The following is a 23,553-nucleotide window of genomic DNA, read 5'->3' as shown; positions in this document are numbered from 1 at the left end:
CGGGATGGAGAAAGGTCAGAGAGGCCGTGGACGACAGACTCACATCTGTGACAACAGGTACCCTTGTGGCTTAGATTGCTCCTTATTGCCTGACGTCAATTAAGGTAGCTATAATTACGATGGATCACATCACCGACTGCGTTTATAAGATTGCTGCCCAGGATACAGCCTCGAGCAAGGTTTTCCTGGCTTCAGCACTTCGACAGCTCTGAGCATAATTTCATCGTCCTTCGGCCTTATTCATATACGGTCAATACCAAACAAGTAGGCTGCTTCATGGCTGGAATAGGCTGCTCTGTTCAGCAAGAAATACAGGCTGATTAAATCTTTCGTTGGCTCGGTGATGGAGTGACGGAGTGGCTCAGTGGCAGAGCAGACACATAAGGTGTCGAGGCTGCTGCTCTCAACACAGTTGTTCGACTCCCGGCCCTCGGTCATTTACTCCATGCTCTCCTCTTCTCTCTCTGTCCTTATTCCTGTCCAGCTACTGAAGAGTAAAGGCCATTAGAACCACGTAAATCTGTAAAACAGAGTTCGAATATTATCTTTTTTAACTATGTGTCATGTACAAATGTTTTACATAATATCGATTTCTTTGTCAGAATAAATAAACCAAGAACATTTACATTTTCTGCTTATTTAAACGTTAGGAAAATAAATAAGGAAGTGCAAAAAGCTAATAAGCAGACAAAAACTGTATGCCTCTGGGCTACGGCTTAGATATTGCGTCTCGTTTCTCTGCAGTGTGTTGGATAAGTATTCACGCTTGCTGAACGCTTCCACGCTTTCTCCAGTCGCAATCACAAATGGGGCATGGTACGCAGTCACTTATGGAAATTGCTACTTTTCAAACTTCCTTTCGCAGCTGCATTGCTAAAATGAGCTGTTAGGTCAGTGGTGTCCAAAGTCGGTATTCGAGGGCCGGCGTCCTGCGTGTTTTAGTTCTCTCCCTGGTTTAACACACTTGGATCAAATGATGGCTCGTTACAAGGCCTAAGAGGAACATTGACATGCTGAAAAGGTTGTTACTACCACCTGGGAGAGAACTAAAGCCTGCAGGATGCCGGTCCTCAAGGGCCGACTTTGGGCACCCGTGTGTTAGGTAAACAAGAACATGGAGAAAAGATTCAGTTTAATCCGTGCTGCTTTTTATTTCTTCCTTCATGCCAATACCAATTTATGAACATCTGCTTGTATTTAGCTTGGTCTAAAAGTTATGGAATTGCCGCAGGTAAAGCCGTCCATTCTTTCTGCGCTAACAACTTGGCATGTCGTTTTAGCACCGACTTGCTCCTCTAGACACTGGGTACCTCATGACATGGGCGTGTGAGTCTGTGACTCAGTATGTAATTCAGTGGATGAAGATCCACCATCAGCGCCAATCACTGACCTGACCTTTGTATCGCTCTACAAAGGGCCCCCACCCAATCTCGTTTCCACAGCGACGCTGTTTTTGTTGCGCTGTTATGGAATCTTTGATTAATGCATCTTCAGAGCGTTTGCCTTCGCAAGGGCAATTTCTCCAATGTGTCAACAGCTAAGCAGCACCCGGTCTTCACATCCTGTGCAGAAATTTTGGACTGATTCATGATGCTGACCGGTGAGAATGCTGACAAACTAAAAGTGTGTTGCTCAACTATTTTCCGTCACTAATCGACAGTCTGGGGCATGAACCTCTGCATAGCTGTCATGCTCCTTTATCGTTCACCGCTCTGCTTATATTCTGCTTATATTCTGAACAGCAGTGCACGGGTGGGACATGGAGACGGCAGCGATCGATGCTCATCTCCTCCCTTGAATTGCATAAAGCCCATCATCTCAACCTTCAACATTTCTGCTCCAAATAATCATTAACTCATTTCAACCCCAGTTACTTAACGCCCCCAGCCCCCAAAAATACTTCACTCCCACCCCCACCCCTATCCCATCCATCTGAGGCCATCTGGCTCTCACTCTCTGAAGTGCCAAGCCACAGTTTAGTGAGTTTAGGGTGGAGAACCAAACTTTGAAAACAAGCCGACCCAAGGCTTTCCATCTGCTGAACCTCTGAAGCTTTTGCTGAACTTTAAATTAGGGACAAATGGAGACAGCTGCACTTGTAGGCTTCATTTATTTTCGATAAGGCACCTCATAATGGAGAATTATTCCCTTGTGGAGGTGGGGGTTTAAGAAGTTTAATTTTCTGTTTCATTATTCAGACAGGATGATGGAAAAGCCTTTTATAGCAATATATTAGCCTTTTATAGCAATATATTAGCTCAGCTGCAAATTATCCCAAATCAACCAATAAAATAACGTTTTATCTCTTCACTTTCATTTAGTTTTCAACACCAAGAATTATTTTCTTTTTCAGACACATCACCAAATCAAATCGTTAATCATTAACCAAACCCTTTTATCTTTTTAAGACAACAAACTTTGCCTTAAAAGACTAAAAATGCTGAACTGCTGAGAAAAATACTTTACTTGTGCAAACTTTGACATATAGAAGTTGTTCTATGCATAAAAAGAAATGACTTTGTAGCTACCAACAACTTTTTAAATTGTACTGCAAATTTGAAAAAAACAACAAACAAACAAAAAAACATGAATTTTAGAGTAAACCATGTTCAATGTTGCTTTGATATTCTTGAAAAATCACAGCAGTCTAAAAAGTGGAACCCAGGCCCCAGCTATCTCCTTCATATAAGTCACATAAGAAACATGCGGCATGGAGATGAATCCTGCTTGAAAATATGGATGTTATGCAAGAAAAACAGACAAAGAGAGAAAACAAGAGATGAGGTGAAACACTTGACAAAAGCCAGGCTGCCTTCTAGAAGCTTCCACAGGGACGGCTCATAAATTCATATAAGGTTCACCAAACTTCCAAAGACGTTACATCACAATACCCCAAACCCATAATGTACGATAATAGCAGGAATTCAGGATGTTTTTTTTTTTTTTTTCGTTCTTGCATAAGTTTCCCACCCATGCTGCATGAGTGAACATCCAGGAAACCTGGGGTATAGCATCACTGAACCTGGAAACGCCAGTTAAATGATACCTTAAGGTCTGAGGTATTTTGATCCTGCACAGTTTAGGGCTGTTCCACAAATGGAAATAATTTAAAAGCTTTTTCCACATGGAAGAAAATGATGACTCATTTTAGCTCACTTCAGCCAGCAGAGTTTATGCTTTCATTCCCCCGCTGTTTCCCCAAATTTTGGTTTTATGTTCGTTGCCGCTGGCACCGCTTGTTTCTTCTGTATTGTGACAGGAGTTGCTGTACGCCACAAAATACTTTCCAGGCGAGATCCATAAATACATTTGGCAAAACTGGATGCTCAAGGATCATAACAAGACCTCATCCTTTGTCTTGCTTCTAATTGAAGCTGAGTGTAAAAGTCAAGAAAATTAAACGAAGCTGTTTATTTGTGTCTGGCACACTGAGCTTAACCAGACAGGTCAAAATGAAGGAAAGGAAAAGCGGCACGATGAACGAAACCAGGCAGTTTGGAAAAATAAAAAAAGCAGCTGTTCCATGTAAGGAAACGTGATTATGTTTTTAATATGTTTCTGGTGCCTTAATTAAATCTGTTTCTTGATGAAGAACCCATAATTTTATTAGAACAAATTACGAGATTTAGATTTAAATGAAGGTTTGGCATAAATTGTGGAACAAAGAATTGGTTTGGAAAGAAATGCTAGAAAGTTATCCATATTCCTATTATTTTTAGCACAGAATAAAATTCTTTGCAAAGCCATGTATAAATGTTATGAAATGACTCATGAGAAATTTTGAGGGAGGGAATATTTCTCAAACTAGACAGAAGTAAGATGTGTGACCTTCAGCCTCAGTCTGGCAGGGTTTCACTTCTCCTTATTCAGCTGAGTTGACATAAGTGTGACATCGTCTAGTAAATTTAATTAAGAATATAAAATATATATATTTTTTTCTGCACCTACTTCTATGTTCTTATTGTAAAAGTATAAAGTTTGTTCAAATTGCCTATAGCAGGAGAACACCAGAACTAAACTTATCTGGTGTTGAAAAACCAAAGTGTAGGTTAGTAAATATAAAAAGTTTGGAGGTTTTTTTCTTTCTTTTTCTATGAGTCAGTGCCTACTACAGAGAAGTTAATAAGGCCATGTACAGTATGTGCATGTTGATGGTCTAACTGATTATATTGGGCCTTGAAGACAGCGAGTACATAAAATCATAAATAAATCATGTTGGTATATATTGCATGACTGAGACGAAGGTTTCAGCTGATATTACTGAAGGTCATCTCGTGTTTGCAGTTTGAGTCCAATTTAAAAAAAAAAGATTTGTAAATGTGTTTTTTATTTTACCATACTATAGTCCCACACTTCATTTAGGTTTTCTTTCTAAAAGGGTGCATATTCTTTACACATTCTTTACGGACAAAATGTGTTTGCATGTTGCTATAGATGTTAGTAAAGACGCTACTGAAATGAATTTGAACAAAAGTAAGTGCAGCTGTCCTTGCACAAAAACACCAGTAGATGGCGGTAGAATAAATATTGTACTTGATTTATCAGTACAATAAATTACTGCTATCTTGAATTTAGAACAATTCATACACAAATGTTTAATCCGTTTCTGTAGCTACGACACTGGTTTTACAACTTACAATTATTTTTGACTGATTTCATGCACTGAAAGTGACGGGGGATGTCGGGGGGGTCATCCTCCTACTCACACGCAGGAGGATGACCCAAACTCCAGTAAAAATCCCTCCCCCTGGGGCAGAGCAGCGTCCTGGTATAAAACCGCTTCTCTCCCCTCTCCTCATTCTGGTGCAAAAGCTGCCTGGAGAGGCAGCCGCAGAGAGCTGAATCTCCCCCCAAAAAATCTCTCCAAGCTTTGGCTTCTACACACCTCCTTCTGTCTGTTTTTGTAGATGCTCTTTTGTAGTTAAACTTTTTTTTAAATTAATATTATTTAATTTTGCATTCAAATCCGTGTCCATCCACAAAATGACTAGTGGCCCACTGACGGGGTTGCTGGTTGCGCTGTGCGTAAGTAGCGCAGTTCACTGCGCCCCGAAGAAGAGCAAAAGACAAACGGGTCAGTATCAGGTGTATCCAGACCTGTATGACGCATCAGCTCTCTCTCCAGGTAAACACAAGTTGTTTCGTGTCTGAGTTTGTGATGCTTTTAAAACTTACGGAATGGAATGAAATGTGAGATGTTGCATCTAATGTTTGTTTGAGAGCGATTCAGCTTAGCTAACTGCAGCTCATAATGTGTTGTTTCACGTTTTTTACTTTTTAGACAGTTGTGAGGAGAATGGTAACTCTTACAGACGGAACCAGCAGTGGGAGAAACCCTACCGTGGAAGTACATTGGTTTGCACCTGCAATGGAGCAGCAGGCATCAAGTGCAAAACAAAGCCTGAAGGTCAGTCAAAATCTGAAGTCCACCTCTCCAAGCCAATGTCAACAATTTCAGACGTTTTCATTAAAGCATTGACAAGCAAAGTAAAAGTGCTTGAAAGATCCAGATGTTAGATTTGAGTATTTTTACACACATGTAGGACAACAGTCCAAGATAGCCACACAATAACTCTTGACCTTTGTGCTTCCTCTGTTTTTGTCTCAGCGGACGAGACCTGTTACGATAAGGACAATGCTCGGACATACCGGGTGGGAGAAATCTACGAGAGACCAAAGGACGGGTTGATGTGGGATTGCACCTGCGTTAGCTCTGGAAAAATCAGCTGTACCATAGCATGTAGGTTACACATTCATTCTAAAGCTCACAGATCAAATGTCAATGTGAAACGACAGAGAACTTGTTTATTAATACTGCATGACATCTTGTTACCTTTGAGTGTTAGATGCGTGTCCAAGATGCAAAAGTAATATTTGATATGTCAATAATAAACCTCTTTTTGTGATCGACAGACCGTTGCCATGATAGTGGGAGGTCTTATAAAATTGGGGAAACTTGGCAGAAGCCTCATGACAGTGGTGAATACATGCTGGAGTGTGTTTGTCTTGGGAACAACAAGGGAGAATGGTCATGCAAACCTGTGGGTGAGTGTCTCCCCTGAAAGCATTAAGACGCTTTTAAGCGTTTATTCCTCAACTGTGCTTACGCATTACTTTACTTTTTATCTTTGCAGCTGAAAAATGCTTTGACAGCTACGCTGCATCGTCGTATCTGGTTGGCGAGACCTGGGAAAGACCATACCAAGGCTGGATGATGCTGGATTGCACCTGCATTGGAGAAGGAAATGGACGTATCAGCTGCACCTCAAGGAGTAAGTACAAACTGAATCTGCGTTTCGGCAAATAGGCCTGATTTGATTTTTCAGCGCCAGCTCATTTGTCATTATTTCCGAACCAGACCGTTGCAATGATCCCCAGACCAGGAGGTCTTTTCGGATCGGGGACACCTGGACAAAAACTGACATCAGGGGGAACGCTATGCAGTGCGTGTGCTTGGGTAACGGCAGGGGAGAATCGAGTTGTCAAGGACAGAGCACAGGCAGAGGTGAGTTCTGTTAAAGGCGACCATGTAAACACAAAAAATATCCTGTAACTTTAACCCTTGACATTGTTTTAACGATCTGTTAACAGGCACTGGTGTAACCCAGGCTTTGCTGCATCATCATGTGCCCACCGCCGAAGGAACCTGCCGCACAGACTCTGGTTCCTCATACTTTGACGGGCACCGCTGGATCAGGAGCCAGGGCAGCAAACAGATGTTGTGTACATGTCTGGGCAATGGAGTCAGCTGTCAGGAATGGGGTGAGTGTATGTTGAAATGGAACAAAAAAACATGCTTCTCACTGAAAAATAGGGTACCGCTGTAATGCAAACTGAATTTTGCACAATTTTAATTTTCATTTCTGTCACTTTACGTCTGTTCTTACCAATTTATTTCCACTCATGTTCACGCAGAGGCCAGGAACCAGGCGTATGGCGGCAATTCTAATGGCCAGCCGTGTGTTTTCCCATTTGTCTTCATGGGAAAGACATACTACTCTTGCACTTCAGATGGACGCACTGACGGCCAGCTCTGGTGCTCCACAACATCCGACTATGAGAGAGATCAGCAGTATTCCTTCTGTACAGAAAAATTTGGTGAGACTCTGAAGCAGAGATGTCGTTTGTACCTTAACAACGACAGTGACTTGGTTGAGGTATTGTGTTGACTTTTGTTACGGTTAGCCAAATTAGAGCTCGGGAGTAACTATATCATTTCTGTGAAAATTGCAGCCGTTGTGGTGACACAAGGTGGAAACTCCAACGGTGCCCTCTGCCACTTCCCATACCTCTACAGTGGTCGCAACTACACAGACTGTACCACCGATGGCCGCCGTGACAGCATGAGATGGTGCGGTACCACCTACAACTATGACGTGGACCAGCGTTTTGGATTTTGCCCCATGGCTGGTTAGTGTGAAGTGTTTTGTCAGTTGTTTTGTCGGGTTTCCAGTGAATTCATGATATTAAGCAAAAAGATTCAAAATATTCCAGAAGATGACCAACTTTATCTAATTTATCTAAATTATGTTTTTCCATTGCAAATAATTAATAGGTATGAAAAAATTGTTGGTAAAGGCTATCACATCCACAAATGTAGCAGAGCTCTAAACAGAACTGTTTGAACTGCATGTGCAAGAAAAAAAAACCCAGTTTGTTTTATGCATTTAATTACTCTTTTCCTAATTAGCCCACGAGGAGGTATGTACCACCAATGACGGAGTGATGCACCGTGTCGGAGACAAGTGGGACAAACAGCATGACGTCATGGGTCACATGATGGAGTGCACTTGCCTGGGAAATGGCCGTGGAGAGTGGAACTGCATTGCCCATTCGCAGCTGCGAGGTGAGACAACTGACTCCATGCAGAGTTGAAATAAAGATGATTTAAAGTTGTCTTGAGAAGACGCCCATTTGAAAGCTTTCCAGTTTGAAGAGTAAATTCCTGCTTCTCTTTATGTGTTCAGACAACTGCGTCGTTGACGGTCTGACCTATGAAGTCAGCCAGCAGTTCTCCAAGCGCCACAACGAGGGTCACATGATGAACTGCACCTGCTTCGGACAGGGACGCGGCTACTGGAAGTGCGATGCTATAGGTTGGTTTGTGTCTCACTACCTTCGCTGGTCAATACTCCACATTTCCACATCCAACCTTCTCTGTCCAACCAGCTCAACTTTCCCATCTGCTTGGTTTTTCTCTACTAGATCAGTGCAGAGATCAACAAAACAATGTGGTCTACCAGATTGGAGAGCAGTGGGACAAAGTCATCAGTGGGTTTCACTACAGATGCACTTGCTATGGCAAAGGAAGAGGAGAAATGGGATGCGAACCCCTGCAGGCCTACCCAGGTAAGAGAAAATGCTCTTCCATAAACATCAGAATTTAGCTAATGCTAATTTCTTGCAAAGTTACCTACCATCCCATGTTGCATGTAAAACAGAGCTCCTGTTTCTGTTAGGCGCATAAATGCTGGAATTGTTTTTTTCAGTCTCAACACCCCTGTCATTTCCTTTAATCTAAGTTTGTTTTTCTTTCTCCTCCCCCACCTGTTGCTGAGTAATGTTTGTTGTCCTGCTCAGATAAAATAATTCATTGGACAGGCAAAAGTTTTGGGAAACCTCCTGTCCTTATTTACACAAAAGTTGCCTAAACTGTTACTTTGAACTGAGTCGAGGAGCTAATGTTGACCTAAATAGGGACAGCTGTGATGCTTATATCGCTCTATCAGGGCCATGCACTGTTTATGCAGGGTGAACAACCGGTGAGCCCGTGCAATGAGTTCGTATGAGAACGAGGGGGCAAATGAAAGTGATGAATATAACGCGGAGGTGTCATTTCAGACTGTAAGCTGTCAGTAGGTGTTGAGCCGGTTTAGCGTCGTCTGGTGGTTTGATTCTGTCCCAAAACTCTGAATCGTTTAGTTGTAACTCATCAAACAGTCCCCGGGTCTCCTCCGCAGGTCACACTGTCATGTCATTCACAAGTCTTTTTCTTTATGTAAGCCACATTTTCATTTTGTGCTTTTTACTGATGCCTCTTCAACCATTTGCTGCCGATACTCCCCAGGCGGCTCCAGACCCGTCCAGGTGCTTATAACAGAAGCAGGAAACCAGCCAGACTCCCACCCGATTCAGTGGAATGTGCCACCGTCTACCCATGTCACCCAGTACATCCTCAAATGGAGACTTGTAAGTCACACTGAGATTTTTAGGAATTTTATCTTCCCTGGGGATTTTTATTTTTTATTTTTATGAGAATGCATAGAGTTTGTGGCTAAAAGTTGTGAATGAGGTGGAAAGTCTTTGTTGATTTAGTCCAAAGTTTGAGTCCATGAACTCTCTGTGACACACACTGTTGTTCCAGCTAGTTTACACACATTCCCTGTGCAGGTGAAGCCTTCTTATGAGTGCTTCCTGTCAAAATGTTGCATATTTTTTTGTCTCCGACTTTGGTTCTATGATGGACTGGTAACCTGTCTAGGTTGGACACTGCCTATCATCAAATGACTTCCGGGATCATTAGTTTAAGTTGAAGAGCTCTCATGGATGCAGTTAGTTTCATTTATCAAGCTTACTCTCACCTCGGTTTATGTAAAGCTTCTCAGCAGCATGAGAGGAAATATTCTTTATCATAAAGCAGACTCGGAAGCCTTCAGCTCTTTGTCTTTTTTACTCCGTCTTGTAGAAAAACAGCCGCAACCCATGGAGGGAGGTCACCATTCCTGGCCACCTCAACTCCTACACCATCAGTGGACTGCGTCCAGGTGTGACCTACGAGGGTCAGCTGATCAGCATTATGCACTACGGGCAACGCGAGCACACACGTTTTGATTTTACAACCTCTTACGGCTCCTGTAAGTTCACCGCAGGGTTTAACAATCTTTGAATGCCACAAAATCAAGAACGCTTCCCTAAAGAAAATGCCTTTCCCCCCTACCCAACTAATCTCCAACAGTGGAGACATGGGAAGGAGAGACGACGCCACCTCCGCCGATTGTGGACATGTCTGAGTCGATAACAGAGATCACCTCCAACAGCTTTGTGGTGTCGTGGACCTCGGCTTCTTCTACCATCTCTGGCTTTAGGTTGGAGTATGAGCTCATCGAGGAGGGCTCTAAACCAAAGTACCTGGGTGAGTGTCTGACTCAGAATTAATTTACTTTGGAATAAACTTGAAAAGCACAATCGCATTTAACCATTTGAGCTGTGTTGTAACTAAAAACCTCTTGGGTGTTTCATCAAACCTTTTTGTGCTTTGTCAGATGTTCCCCGCACCACCACGTCGGTCACCATCTCCGATCTTGAGCCTGGCCGCAGATACAACGTCAGCGTGTACGAGATGCCCGAGGGAGACGGACACCCGAACCTCATCCTGACCACCTCACAGACCACTGGTTGGAAAAAATTTCTACCACTCTTCTTAAATAATAATAAAATTGAGAATACATCAAATTTTGTCCAACTTTGCAAAATTTGTTTGCATAACTTCCCTAATTTCCTCCGCCAGCTCCTGATACACCCACTTTGCTTCCCGTGGATGAGATCACAGAAACCTCCATCCGCATCAGCTGGAGCAGACCTCAGGCTCCGATCACCGGTAACAACCGGCTCTCTGCGTTTATTACGTGAATGTCTGGGCTGTGTAAGTCAACTCCCTGCTTGTGCTCGCAGGTTACCGCTTGGTTTACACTCCGTCAGAGGAAGGCAGCAGCACCGAGCTCATCCTCCCTGAGTCGGAGACTTCAGTGACCCTGGTGGACCTTAGCCCAGGTCTCCTCTATAACGTCAGTATCTATGCTGTGGAGGAAAACCTGGAGAGTGAGCCTGTTTCTGTGCGGGTCAGCACGGCTGGTTCCCCAAGACGAGGTACACATTATAAGTGGCTGCTTTGCAATATGTTGCAAATCAAATAACTAAAATAACACAGATAATCAAATTCAGCACCCACGTATGAGGCTGGATGGCTCTTTGGTTTAGCTGATTAGATTTAGAAAAACAATTCTTAAAATGATGTGGAAGGTTATTAAAACAAGCTGTCAGGCATCAATTATATGATATAACTTCAATAGTAACTTAAATATTTTTCTCATCTTCGCAGTCTGAGTTTTGACAAGCATGTGATTTAAAGGGGGGTCGGCAAAGCCTTTCGAGATAAAGTTTTAACACTTGGAAGGATAAATGCTTATGGAGCCAACACCCCTACTAAAGCACAAACACCTCATAAATCCTTAGCACATCGTTTATAAAAGATCATCATTTCTTTTACTTCCTTGCATCTGGACTGGGAAATCAATCCTTGAAAAATAAAAACAGATGTTGTAGGAACCGACTATTACTTTCATTCCTTCTGTTGCTTTAGTATTTGCTCTGAATTTTCCACCTTGTTCGAGCCAAACTTTGGCAAAAACTCAACTTGGGAACTGTTAAAACCTTTATTGGACTTACCTTTCAAGTTTGGAATTTGAAAACAAGCTGGATGTTTCCTTTTTGATCATTATAAACACTTGTTTTTTTTATTATTATTATTACCTTTCTTCCTTATCTAATATAAATATGGTCTTGCAAATATTTCACAGATGATTTGCTTTATGATAAAAAATAATATGCACATAACAAGTAAAGGATAGCTATTGGGTTACACAGATAATCAAATACCAATGAGGCAGAAGTCATAGTTGCTCTAAACCATAAAGTGAGTATTCATCCTTGTAAGAAGTAATGCTTAACAGATGTTTGTTCTCCAGAGTTTCAATAAACGTCATGAGAAACACCTGATATTTAACTACGTGTGACCAAATCTTTTCCTCTCCACAGAAAAGATCCTAGCTCCGACCGACCTGCAGTTCTACGTTGTCTCAGATACCAGGATCAGCATTACTTGGACGGGTCCTCCCACCGAGGTTACCGGCTACAGGGTGGTCTTCTCGCCAATGGGCCAGGACGGCACCGAGCTGCGGCCGCTTCAGTTGCCCGTTTCCCCCAACGCGTACGCTGAAATCACCCACCTGCAGCCCGGAACGCTCTACCGCTTCTACATCTATGCCGTCAGAGGAGATTCTGAGAGCGAGCCGCTTGTTGGAGAAAAATCCACCAGTAGGGAGCACTGTTTTTTTTTTTAAACTTCAAAGTGCAGATTATTAAAAAAAAAAAAAAGCAGATTACAAAACGCAGACAGATTTTTTTCACATGGGTTATGACTTCTTTTCCCCTGCAGAACCTGACTCACCCACAAATGTACGTTTCACTGATGTCGTACATGACAGCGCACTGGTCATCTGGGATGCTCCCCGTGCTGTTGTCACTGGTTTCCGCCTCTTCCTGAGCATTGAGGGGTCCAACCCCGTTGAGAGGAGAATTCCCGGAGTGGTCACAGAGTACCCCTTGAAGAATTTGCGCCCAGACACGCAGTACACGGCAGAGTTAAAATCTGTGCAGAACAATGAGCTGAGCGAGGGAACCACTGCGTATTTCACTACCGGTCAGTTGAAATGGATGAAAACTTTCACCCCAGGCTAAAATGTCTTTTTTATGTGGAGGTTTCACTCATGTCTTCTGTCTTGTTTCCAGCTCCTCGGATGGGAAACGCTCCTCCTTTCAGCACAGAGGTCACAGACACCTCCATCATTATTAGCTGGATACCTGTCCGCAGATTCAGCTACAAGGTAAGGTCACCGCCGTTTTGCTCCGATAACTCCAAAGCTGCCGCCGTTTTTATACATCAGTGAAAAGCTACATCTCCGTCTTCAATGTATGAAGCTGATTAGTTGGGCAACTAACCCCAGGAGATTAGTTGTTTTCTGAAATCTCAGAAAACAACTAGTCAGTTGTGAGCAGATTTTAGATACTGTGCTACATTTTATGAGAGTCTGCTGATCACAACATTTTCTCTTTGGTTTCTTCAGCTTTCTGTGCTCCCGAGTGAGGAAGGCGAATCTCCTAGAGAAGAGACCTCGGACTCTGGGCGTATTGACATCGGTGGTCTGTACCCAGGAACTCAGTACACCTACAGCGTTCAACCCATTTTCAACGGTCGCAACCGTGGAAACCCCATCACCCGCAACGTTGTCACCAGTGCGTCTGTATTTCATTTGACTGGAGGAAAAACGCAGCCCTGATAACAGCTGCTCAGCATGAATCTTTGTTAAAGTGTTTATAACCAGAATGATGTAATGCTTATGTGAGCCAGTGCAGCACTGTTCAAACAACTTGGCAAGACCTTAACAGCTGCATAAAATATTTTCTCTTGCGCAGCTGTGTCTCCTCCAACTGACCTCAGAGTGGTGTCCAACCCAGACACGGGAGATCTAACGGTCTACTGGACAGCCTCCAGAACATCAGGTAAATATTGACTAAGCACCCCACGCACCGCCAAGCTGTTGAATGGGACCAAGTCTAGACCTTGGCTTTAGATCCCCAACCCACCTGGACGAATGTCTCCATTACTTCTTTCTCACAATCATTTGATAATGTGTCCAACTTTTTCAAAAATCTTTCACTCCCCTATTCTCCGCAGGGATCTCTGGCTACAGAGTGACAAGCACGCCAACCAGTGGCCACAGAGGGAACTTTTTGGAGGAGTTTGTAGCAGCGGATCAAAACACTTGCCTTCTTGAAAACCTCAATCTGGGGGTGGAGTACAACGTCAGCGTATTCACTCTAAAGGGACCAGTGGAGAGCGTACCGATATCCACTGTTGTCACCCCAGGTAGAGCCACCAGGACGGCATCTTTCCCGGTTAACCCCACAGCTGTGCCAAAAGAAAGTGTCTTGTTAGTAGGCAGACTGGTTTATTATTCAGAATACCTAAAGCTATATCTTTGTTCTCATCTCTGCGCAAAAGTGTCAAACCAAAAATATCAAAACAAAACACATAGCATGGGCAGCAGCACAAAACACATAGCAGGGGCAGCCGCAAAATGGACCCTGTTAGCAACAAGAAGCCTGATTTTCTATAATTGTTGTAAGGCTCTTGATCAACTGTTTTTCAGCCAGTCTTCAGGTAATTGTATAAAAGTCAAAGTGTCTTGTGGATGAACAGAATCTAACCCAAAACCTCTTTAAAAGACCATAAGAAAGGTTGATTCTTATTACAATGAAGTGGAGGATAAATAAAAAATTTTTGTCTTATTTTGGCAAATACAACAAAAACACTGTTAGCTGCTTCCATCTCAGGCAAGAACAATGTTTGTCAAACATTAAGCCAGACATTAATAATCTTCAAGAATGTTTTAAATCTTTGTGCAAATGCAAAAACTAACATGATCACTGGTTGAGCCGTGGACTGCATGAAGATCACAGTTAATACATGATGGGATCAAACTCTCCAGCATGGCCAATAACTTTAAACATTGCATGCATTTTCCATTTTAATTGATGGTTACCGTTTTATTTTTTTTATTATTTTTTTTCATTTGCTGTGTTGTTGTTTGGCATGGCTTCTGTTACACAGTACTTCTCTGACTGCTTTAATTGGAATGACAGGTTGCTGATGTAATTCTGTTCTCCTTTCTGTCTGGTTTTGCTTGTGCTTGGGAACTGCTCTAACCGCTTTTCAGAGATCCCTGTCCCAACTCACGTTGACTTCGCCGACGTTACTGACACCACCATTGGCCTGCGCTGGATCCCTGTAAACTTTACCGCCATCACTGCTTACCGCATAACGGTAGTAACCTCAGGCGAGAGCATGCCCATCTTTCAAGACATGGTGGAGGCGTCTGCTGGTTATTACACGATTTACGGCTTGGAGCCCGGCGTGGACTATGACATCACTATCGTCACAGTTACAGAGGAGGGAGAGAGCAAGCCGACCACACACACAAAACAAACAGAAGCTGGTGATTTCTTTTTTACCACTTAATTAAAGGGGAGGGAAGCGGGAAATTGATCTTTAGAGATAGCGACACACTCTCTACCTTCTATTTGTTTGACCCTTGTGTCGATTTTTATGCGCAAATACCGATTCCTAGCAAAATCTGATTTATTCTTTTCATCAAATCAAACCATTCATATGCCTTTTGTCAAATTTAGCTGTAAAATGTGCATGGTGTCTCATTTAACTCATGTCTTGTCCGTACATAACCTTCAGTTTTCCATTCTTCCAGCTGTGCCAGCTCCAACCAACTTGCAGTTTGGAGGTGTGGGTCCAGACCACATCCGCGTGACGTGGACCATCCCCAACATCGCCACGCCCAGTGAAATTTCTCGTTTTGTAATCCGTTACCACCCCGTGAACACGGACAACGACGTAAAGGAAGTCAATGTCGGTGGCGCCACTAATACCTTCCTGCTGCAGAGTAAGACAACACACAGCTTACGGTGTCTGTTGAAAAAGCTAAATTACATGTTGCAATTATTATTATTTTTCATCTTTTCTGTAAAGACCTGCAGCCCAACACGGAGTATCGTATCAGTGTAGTCTGCGTCTACGGTGAACGAGAAAGTGAACCTGCTACAGGGACTCAGAGAACAAGTGAGTATTATGGAGTAGGCTGTCTTATGAAGATGTGAAAGTTGACGGAAAATGACAAAAACTCAATTTTCATCATTTATATGGTAAAAACTACATGTAGTTTCAAGTAGTTTAGACCTTTCAGTACCATCCCTGGCCTTATATTGTTCTTGATCAGTACTTCTCCAGACTTACTGAAAGTCTTTGTGAGAATCTATGAGGATCTTAACAACTGTTAGATGAAAACCCAATGAACAGGACATGGATGATTTACATCACTTAAAGACATAACTTTCCACTCATCTGCTAAGGATTTTTGCTTTAATTTCTTCTTTTCTTCTCTCTTGTCCATATTTATTAAAATGAAACAGCCTCTGAGTCGTTTCAAACTGTTGTTTTAGATTTCTTCCCAGATTTGTTTTTATGCTGATTTCCAATTCAACCCAATTTCCTAAAACCTCCTTCCAGTTCGGGACTCGCCAACTGACCTGCGCTTCACCGACATCCGGACCAACTCCTTCACCGTTCAGTGGCAGGCTCCCATATCTCCTATCACGGGCTACCGATTTCGGTACCAGAAGACAAGTGGTGGACGTGCCAAGGACGACAGGCTGCCCCCATCCAAGAACCACTTCACTCTGACCGGACTGGAACCCGAGGCTGAGTACATGATATATGTGTACGCCGTCTACGACAATGAGGAAAGTCAACCTCTAACTGGAACACAAGCAACCAGTGAGTTTTTTTTTTTTTTTTGAAGTGGGATCCCGCAGCTTGATCCTTTAATCTTCAATTATGACCAATGTCATTCTTTGACCTCTTTTCTGTTACTGCTTTTCAGTCTCTGATGCACCCACTGATCTTGAGGTAACGTCATCCACACCTACTACCATCACCATCCGCTGGGACGCCCCCTCTGTCGAAGTGAAGAACTACAGGATCACCTACGGAGGCACAAGTGTGTAGTTGTGATTCATTTCCAAATGCGGTCCACACTTCGCAAAAAGTGCAAAATTTGACAACATTTTGTTTATTTGCTTCTAGGTGGTGAATCTCCTCAGGAGTTTACGATCCCAGGCTCCCAGACCACTGCCATCATCACTGGGCTCAGGCCCGGCACTGACTACACCATCACGGTTTATGCCGTCACCGCACGAGGAGACAGCCCTGCCTCCAACAGGCCTGTCTACATAACACACAGGACAGGTATTATGATGTGAACAAGAAAAAAAAATATATACAGTTTTAAGAGATCTGATTGTTAGAAGGGATCTAAAGGTTTCATTAATTCCCATTTTATTCAGATACCGAACCCCCCACTGACATGAGGGTCACCGATGTGACCGACAACGGCATTAAAGTGCGCTGGTCTCCGCCTCAGGGTCCAGTCAGAGGCTACAGAGTCACAGTTGCCCCCAAGAATGGTTTGGGACCTTCCTTCTCTGAAGTAGTGGCTCCCCGTAAGATATTCTATGTTCTTACATAACATTTCTAAATACTTAAGGGTATCTTCCTCAAAAACTGACCTATTTTACTTTTGCTTTGCAGAGACGACAGAGAAGTCTTTCGTAGGTCTGATGCCCACAGTTGAGTATGTTGTCAGTGTTTCTGCCTTGGGCAATGGTGGACAACCCTCTTCCCCTGTTGTGGAGAATGCTTTCACTGGTTAGTGTAATTCAAACATCTGAAACTGATGCAAGAAAAGGGCTGCTTTGATAAAAAATAAAATAAAATGCGTTAGATGCTGCTAAGAGGCTTCCAAGACATTCATATGTAATAGAAAAGCATACTATGTGATGTATGAAACAAAAGAAAATCCTTGAGAAATGTCAGAAAACGACAGGATAGGATGGACATTTGTGGACAAGCTGAATCAAAAATAATTAGATTCATTTTAAAGCTCCTTTAGAATTATTCCATCAATTAGAAACTGGTTTTGCACAAGACAGAAGCAACGGATTTGCTGCTCTCAGTCTCTACAGCAACATTGTAAAGCCATGTCTTTTGGGATGCAGCCCTTGTAAAGACAGTGTACAAATTGTGAAAACGCCTTTGAAGGAAATGTACAGTTTTAAACAACGTAAAGGTTGGGGTTAAAAAGATCTTGAAAGATGGAGACTTTGTGGAATTAATCTTGTTTTGGGAACAGGATGAGACGTAAAAATAGATGATGTACAAAACGAGTTAAAGCTCAAGCGTTGCTATGAAAGGAATATTTCATCCTCCTTCTTCTGTGTCGCAGCCATGGACCATCCCAAGGACCTGATCTTCTCCGACATCGACTCCACCTCCATGCGCATCACATGGGACAGCCCCGATGGCACGGTGACGTCTTACCGCGTTTTGTACTCCAGTTCAGAGGAGGGAGAGAGAGAACTTCGCCCGGCCCCCAGAGATGATCAGGACAGCGCTGTGCTGAGAGATCTCCGCCCTGGGACTGAGTACACAGTGAAGGTCATCGCCTTCAACGGCCGGACTCCCAGCACGCCGTTAGTGGGAACCCAAGCGACAGGTAAACTTTTAGGAAACACATTCCTATGCATGACTCGCGTACATGCAAGCTTAATGTTTGCTTTGGTGGCTTTCTTTTAGTAATCCCTGCGCCGACCAACATGATGGTGTCTGAGGTTGGGCCGTCTGTCTTCACGATTACGTGGCGGGCTCCAAACGCCCGCCTGACAGGCTACCGTGTGGTCGTCACCCCAAAGAATATCAACAGCCCTCGCAAAGAAATGAACGTTGCCCCAGACACCACGCGCGTAGTTGTACCAGGACTTATGGTAAACAATGTTCTTGCACACGAATGAAAACTGAGATAAATACATTTTCAGTGGTGGCACATTAGTAATACGACTTTTGTCCTTTAGGTTGCAACAACGTATCAGATTCAGGTCTACGCCTTGAAGAACCCTGTCACCAGCAGACCACTGGAAGGAGAGGCAACCACACTGGAAGGTCTGTGGCTTCTCTATTTCCCAAAATGTATTCATCGTTTGCTTGCCAAGAGTTAGCCATTTTGGGATCTTTCTTAGTGGTTATTAATAGTTCCTTTTTTTTTCTTTTTGGCTTTATCTGAGGCTTTATCTGGCCAGAACCATTTGTGGAGTGACTATTACTGGCAGGTCAGAGGGAAGAGGCCTCCATGAAAGATTACTAACTAGAACAGTCGGCATCTTGGAAGCAAAACAGAAATGACAGATGAGGCTCAAGGCTCTTCCACCATGATGTAGACATTTGTAGAGCTCACTGATCTGTTTGTAATTTGGTCAATGCAGAGGTCAGCGCTCCTCGCCGGGTGCACGTCACCGATTCGAAGGAAACCTCTTTAACTTTGAGTTGGCGCTCCAAGGGGGAGACGATCACTGGCTTCCTCCTTGAAGCTACGCCTATGAGCGGTTCTCGTGACACCATCAGAAGGACCATCCCAGGAGACACATACACCTACACTTTAACCGGTAGGCCTCATCTCTCGGCTAAATGAACTGGTTTGTCATCTGAAGTGGTTTGTTGGATAGGTCTCGCTTCACAGTGTGCGTTTTTTTTGTGTGTTTTTCCAGGTCTGCGGCCAGGAACCACTTATTCTATTAACTTGTACACTCTGAATGGAAACACAAGGAGCGCTCCGTTTACTCTCCGGGGTCACACAGGTATAAAACAAGTCTGTGTGCTTTATCTTTTAGACACACCTTGGGAAGCATCGATGTGGCAATTTTGCATAATTGGACCTTTATAGTCACACAGGAACATGGTTGACTAAGAAGAGTGATGCATAATAAAAATACACTTTCTTTTAAGTAGGTGTAATTTTTTTTTACATAATTTGTTAGTAGGACTTGGACTACACCAACATTCACAATAACAACACATACTGAATTTGTTGTAAAACTTTAGTTGATTTATTTGAAGTGTACTTTCCCTTTTTAATGTAAAAAAAAAAAGGATCCATATTTTAATTGTTGCTTTAGCTCATCAGAACATAAGTCATGAACAAAAATTCATTGTTCTATAAATAATGGCAAGTCATTCAGGTCCTGAAGCATCAAAGCAGCAACTTATGTTCTAATGTAAATGAAATAATCATTTGTTGAAACTTAAAGGGGGAGAATTAATTTTTTGAAAATAGTTCATGACACACATCTTTTTTTTTTTGTCCTTCGCAGTTAAACCCGTGGTTCAGGCTCCTACCGGCCTCCAGTTTACATCTTTGACCCCCACCACCATCTCCTTCACCTGGCAGCCACCACCCACACAAATCACCGGATACTACATCACCTATGAGGAGACAGGAAGAGCCCCGCAGGAGCTCACCCCACAACCCCACGCTGGCCAAAACTACGCCACCATATCTGGTATGTCCAAATCATTTCTTGTCCAACTAATACAATCTAATTTCAGAGTTAAACAATACCAAAGTCTTCTTAAAAAAAATAGCCACCCTTTGTATGTTATTTTTAGCACTAATGAATTAACTGTATGTGATATGCAATGTTTCTGTTCAGATCTGAAACCAGCCACAGAGTACATCATCAAGATCATCGTCATCCAGAACGGACAGAGAAGCACACCTCTGGCGGGAAGGATCAGGACTCGTAAGTATTTACCTTTTATATTAAAAACAAAGTGGTTGCAGGTAAATGAGTTGGAAAAATGTTATATTTGAGCCTCTCCTTTCATTTGCTCAAATGCATTTTTTAAATTCTTTTTGCTATAGAAAGCCTACATTCAAACAGTGTTTGGCTCTTTTAAAAACATAATACCTGTTTATAGTTTGAATGTCTTCACAAATGTCATTCAAAAAATATCTGCGTGTGTTTGCAGCACTACGTCATGAAATAGTTGAGTTTTAGTCCAAAGCTGCAGATGTGCCGCGTCCTGTGTGGCTGTGACAAATTAGCTTCACCGTAGCTCTGCCTCATCTAACCTGCTTGCTTCCCTAACCTCGTCTCTCCCGCCCAGAGCCAGACTCCCTGCTTCCCCAGCCCCTGCCGCCGCCGTACCGCCCCGGTGCTGGCGACAAGCTGGATGTGCCCGAAACTCACATAGACAACCAAGTCCAGTTTACAGGACACAACCAGGATGTAGTTGGGGGTGTCGAGTACACAGAGTTTAACAACAACGGAGGCAACCCGCAGTCGCCCAATGAGCAAGTCCGTGAGCCCCTGGTGTTTGTCCCTCTCCCCGATGCAGAAGGCCGTAGGCAGCCTGTCGTGAAGCTCAAATTTCCCATCAGAGCCTCGCTTTTTAACAAGACAGGAGTGCCACAGGAAGCCCAGACTCAAACCAGCATCTCCTGGAAGCCTTACATGCAGAGCAATGCCTACCTCCTGTCCTGCAATCCCCTCACAAGCAGAAATGAGAAGATGTTCACGGTAAGGAGCGAGACCCAAAACGATTTTAGTCAGCGCAGCATGCAGCCGGAGCCACGTAACTCATTTCAAATTCAATCGATTCTCGATCTTACAGGCCCGCCTGCCAGGCACAGCCACCACCGCCACCCTGATAGGACTCACTCCTGGAGAAGACTACAACGTGATAGTGGAGGCGCTGCTGGGCGCGCTCAAACACAAGATTCTAGAGCAGAAAGTTACCGCTGGAAACAGAAGTAAGCTCAGTGTTCGGGGAAATAGCGATGCAGCGTCCGCAATGACCTGCTGGGGTCTGGACTCCGAACGGGACAGACAAAACAAAAATGTCCTAAAATATAGCATCTCTGATCCATTTGGGAAAATATGCAGCAGAAACAGACTTGTAGCCGTTACTACTGTAATGACATTAAATGTTGGGATAAAATATTACAAAACTAATTAGAAATATTTTTTTTTCTTACAAAAAAAATGACAGAAGTTGTAAATGATGTTCTTAAACATAATGAAATTTGTTGCAGAATTTTTCTTTTTTTTCCCATTCTATTTGTCACCATAGACTTCAGCACATGGATGTAGTTCAGAAATGTTGATGCTTAGCAAGTTAGCCAGATTTATAGTTCTAGAATTGCTAAGGAAATATAAAACACATTTTAAAATCCTTTTTCTTTTTAACCAGAAAATTCTCACAAAAAAACCCCCCTTAAAATGGAAAAATATTCAAGACATGAAACAATTTGCAACACTCAGATCAGATTTCATATTTCTGGAGACTTGTTTAGATATTCAACATTACACTATTGAAAATGAAACCGTGTTTATAAGCAGAAAATGAATCATCAAAAATGTCGATCTGTGATTTTTTAAAATCTTTTTAATTCCCAATTCTAATCATCTGCCAGTGTCGAGTGGAGTCCCCACCACCAACGACCCATGCTACGACGCCTTCACCACCACCTACCACGACGTCGGAGGCGAATGGGAGCGCATGTCCGAGACGGGCTTCAAGCTGTGGTGCCGCTGCCTGGGCGGCGGTCACTTCAGATGTGATTCGTCGAGTGAGTTTTTCGGGGGCGCTCACATATTCGAACATAACCGAGCAGGTTTCTCTCGATTTCCGTAACAGTTTGTCACTTATTACAGAGTGGTGCCATGACAACGGCGTGAACTACCGCGTCGGAGAGCAGTGGGATCGCCAGGCTGAGAACGGACACCTCATGAGCTGCACCTGCTTGGGAAACGGCAAAGGAGAATTCAAGTGTGAACCACGTAAGGCTTCTTTCGCACCCGGAGACATTTTCTGACGGCGTTGAGGAGTTTGCGATGCAGCAGAGTTTTACTGTGCGCTCCTTTTCACACAGACGCGTCGGTGTGTTACGATGAAGGCAAAACCTACCAGGTGGGCAGTCAGTGGCAGAAGGAGTACCTAGGCGCCATCTGCACCTGCACTTGCGATGGAGGACAACAGGTTTGATAAATCGATCCTTCAATTTATGTGTGGTGAATTAGATGGAGCCTTAATGGACGTGTGCATGTTTGTGTCTCACAGGGATGGCGGTGTGAGAACTGCCGCAGACCAGGCTCTGATGTCACCCTGTTGGAGTCTGTTAGATATGGAGAAAACACACTTCGAAAAGTGAGATATATATATTTTTACAAGTATTGAATATAGTTCTTTTTTGCCAACTCCTCGTATTGACGTTGCGCTCTTCTTATTCTTCAGAATATCCATTGCCCCATCGAGTGCCTCCGACCTGAGCTGCTAGCGGATGGAATCACTCAGCAAAATGCTCAGAAGTAACTTCTCGTACGGTCGCGTGACTCTTGCTTTCGCTCCGTCACCGCCTCAGTTGCTGCACTGTCTCACCTTGTAGAAGCCATGCTGTTAGTGTGACTGCATTATCACTTTCTATGGCACGTTCACGTCGCTTCCTGCCCTGCTGCCTGATCTGTCCAGATGTCTTTTTTTTCCAAGCCAGTCAGTTCACTGTTGAAAACACCTGCCTAATGACTGAACTGAGGGCTCTAATGACCCATTACAGCTAGATGTAAATAAGGTTATAAAGGCTACTTATCCAGCTGGCATTTGTTTTCCATTGACATGTTTTGGATCTACTCGTCATAAAACATTGTCAGAAAGTAAGCACTGTGTTAAAGAATGCAAAGTAGTTGGCATTTTTAATTGTCTACAAGCATCTGGTTCATTTTTTGTAACCCTTCGTTTTTAGGTGGAAGGGTAGCACTGTGTGTGATTGATGAACCTTTAACATCTTTTTTTTTTTTTTTACCAGTTCATCCCTTTAATCACGCTACTCGAATGTTTGAACTAGGCTGTGAGAATGTGAACCGGTCTATTTTTGTACTTTTTTGTCAGTGCCAATGTTGTTTCTGTCTTTGACAAAAGTCCCTTGTTTTAATAAAACTGGAGAGATTCTAAATTTTGAATATTGTTGTGTGATCATCTATATTTTTTGCTCCGCAAACAAACAGAAACTTATGACACTAGGGGAATAACAACTCTTTTTTGGGGGGAAACATTGCTGTCTTGTATAAAGCAAATAATGCTAGCTTGCTAGCATGCAATCAACTGCTTAACATTCATTTTGTTCATATGTTGCCGACTTTTAATTTAGTATAAAAACACTCAGGTAAGTTGAGTTTTGAAATCAAACAAGCAATATGACCAAAAATAACTGAATTTGTTCATGCATATTCTGTAGAGAATTGTGATACTAAAAAAAG

General features: G+C 43.0%; 1 protein-coding gene across 2 annotated transcripts; it reads left to right on the top strand.

Moving 5' to 3' along the window:
• The first annotated feature begins 4,813 nt into the window (after positions 1–4,813).
• Positions 4,814–23,256, top strand: fn1b (fibronectin 1b). 2 transcript variants are annotated; one of them, XM_017304119.1, is made up of 46 exons: positions 4,814–5,125; positions 5,282–5,407; positions 5,609–5,740; positions 5,914–6,045; positions 6,135–6,272; positions 6,359–6,505; positions 6,592–6,762; positions 6,916–7,098; positions 7,234–7,410; positions 7,691–7,846; positions 7,968–8,096; positions 8,206–8,349; positions 9,068–9,189; positions 9,686–9,854; positions 9,956–10,132; positions 10,263–10,394; positions 10,508–10,597; positions 10,672–10,866; positions 11,815–12,093; positions 12,215–12,478; positions 12,568–12,662; positions 12,903–13,071; positions 13,252–13,338; positions 13,514–13,705; positions 14,556–14,834; positions 15,102–15,293; positions 15,380–15,469; positions 15,917–16,183; positions 16,290–16,406; positions 16,493–16,654; positions 16,753–16,908; positions 16,997–17,113; positions 17,691–17,960; positions 18,041–18,228; positions 18,316–18,403; positions 18,724–18,903; positions 19,006–19,095; positions 19,609–19,797; positions 19,948–20,037; positions 20,405–20,817; positions 20,912–21,050; positions 21,714–21,869; positions 21,955–22,080; positions 22,173–22,279; positions 22,361–22,447; positions 22,535–23,256. In XM_017304119.1, exons 1-46 carry the CDS (start codon positions 4,984–4,986, stop codon positions 22,610–22,612), a joined length of 7,329 nt encoding a protein of 2,442 aa, XP_017159608.1. In that variant the 5' UTR covers positions 4,814–4,983; the 3' UTR covers positions 22,613–23,256. The 2 variants fall into 2 exon arrangements, with proteins under 2 accessions (XP_017159608.1, XP_008402684.1); XM_008404462.2 differs by lacking the exon at positions 14,556–14,834.
• The last annotated feature ends 297 nt before the right edge of the window (positions 23,257–23,553 follow it).

This window comes from Poecilia reticulata, linkage group LG3, assembly GCF_000633615.1.
Source record: "Poecilia reticulata strain Guanapo linkage group LG3, Guppy_female_1.0+MT, whole genome shotgun sequence".
NCBI lineage: Eukaryota > Metazoa > Chordata > Actinopteri > Cyprinodontiformes > Poeciliidae > Poecilia > Poecilia reticulata.
Note: the sequence above shows the minus strand (reverse complement) of the source record. Positions and strands in the feature narration are given on the sequence as shown.

What these genes read in the sequence shown, in the direction of transcription:
- fn1b (XM_017304119.1), top strand. Translation starts at nt 4,984, where the DNA reads ATGACTAGTGGCCCACTGACGGGGTTGCTGGTTGCGCTGTGCGTAAGT. An exon ending in ACATCCTCAAATGGAGACTT is followed by an intron (nt 9,190 to 9,685) that starts GTAAGTCACACT and finishes TCCGTCTTGTAG; the next exon opens with AAAAACAGCCGCAACCCATG. An exon ending in CACAAAACAAACAGAAGCTG is followed by an intron (nt 14,835 to 15,101) that starts GTGATTTCTTTT and finishes CCATTCTTCCAG; the next exon opens with CTGTGCCAGCTCCAACCAAC.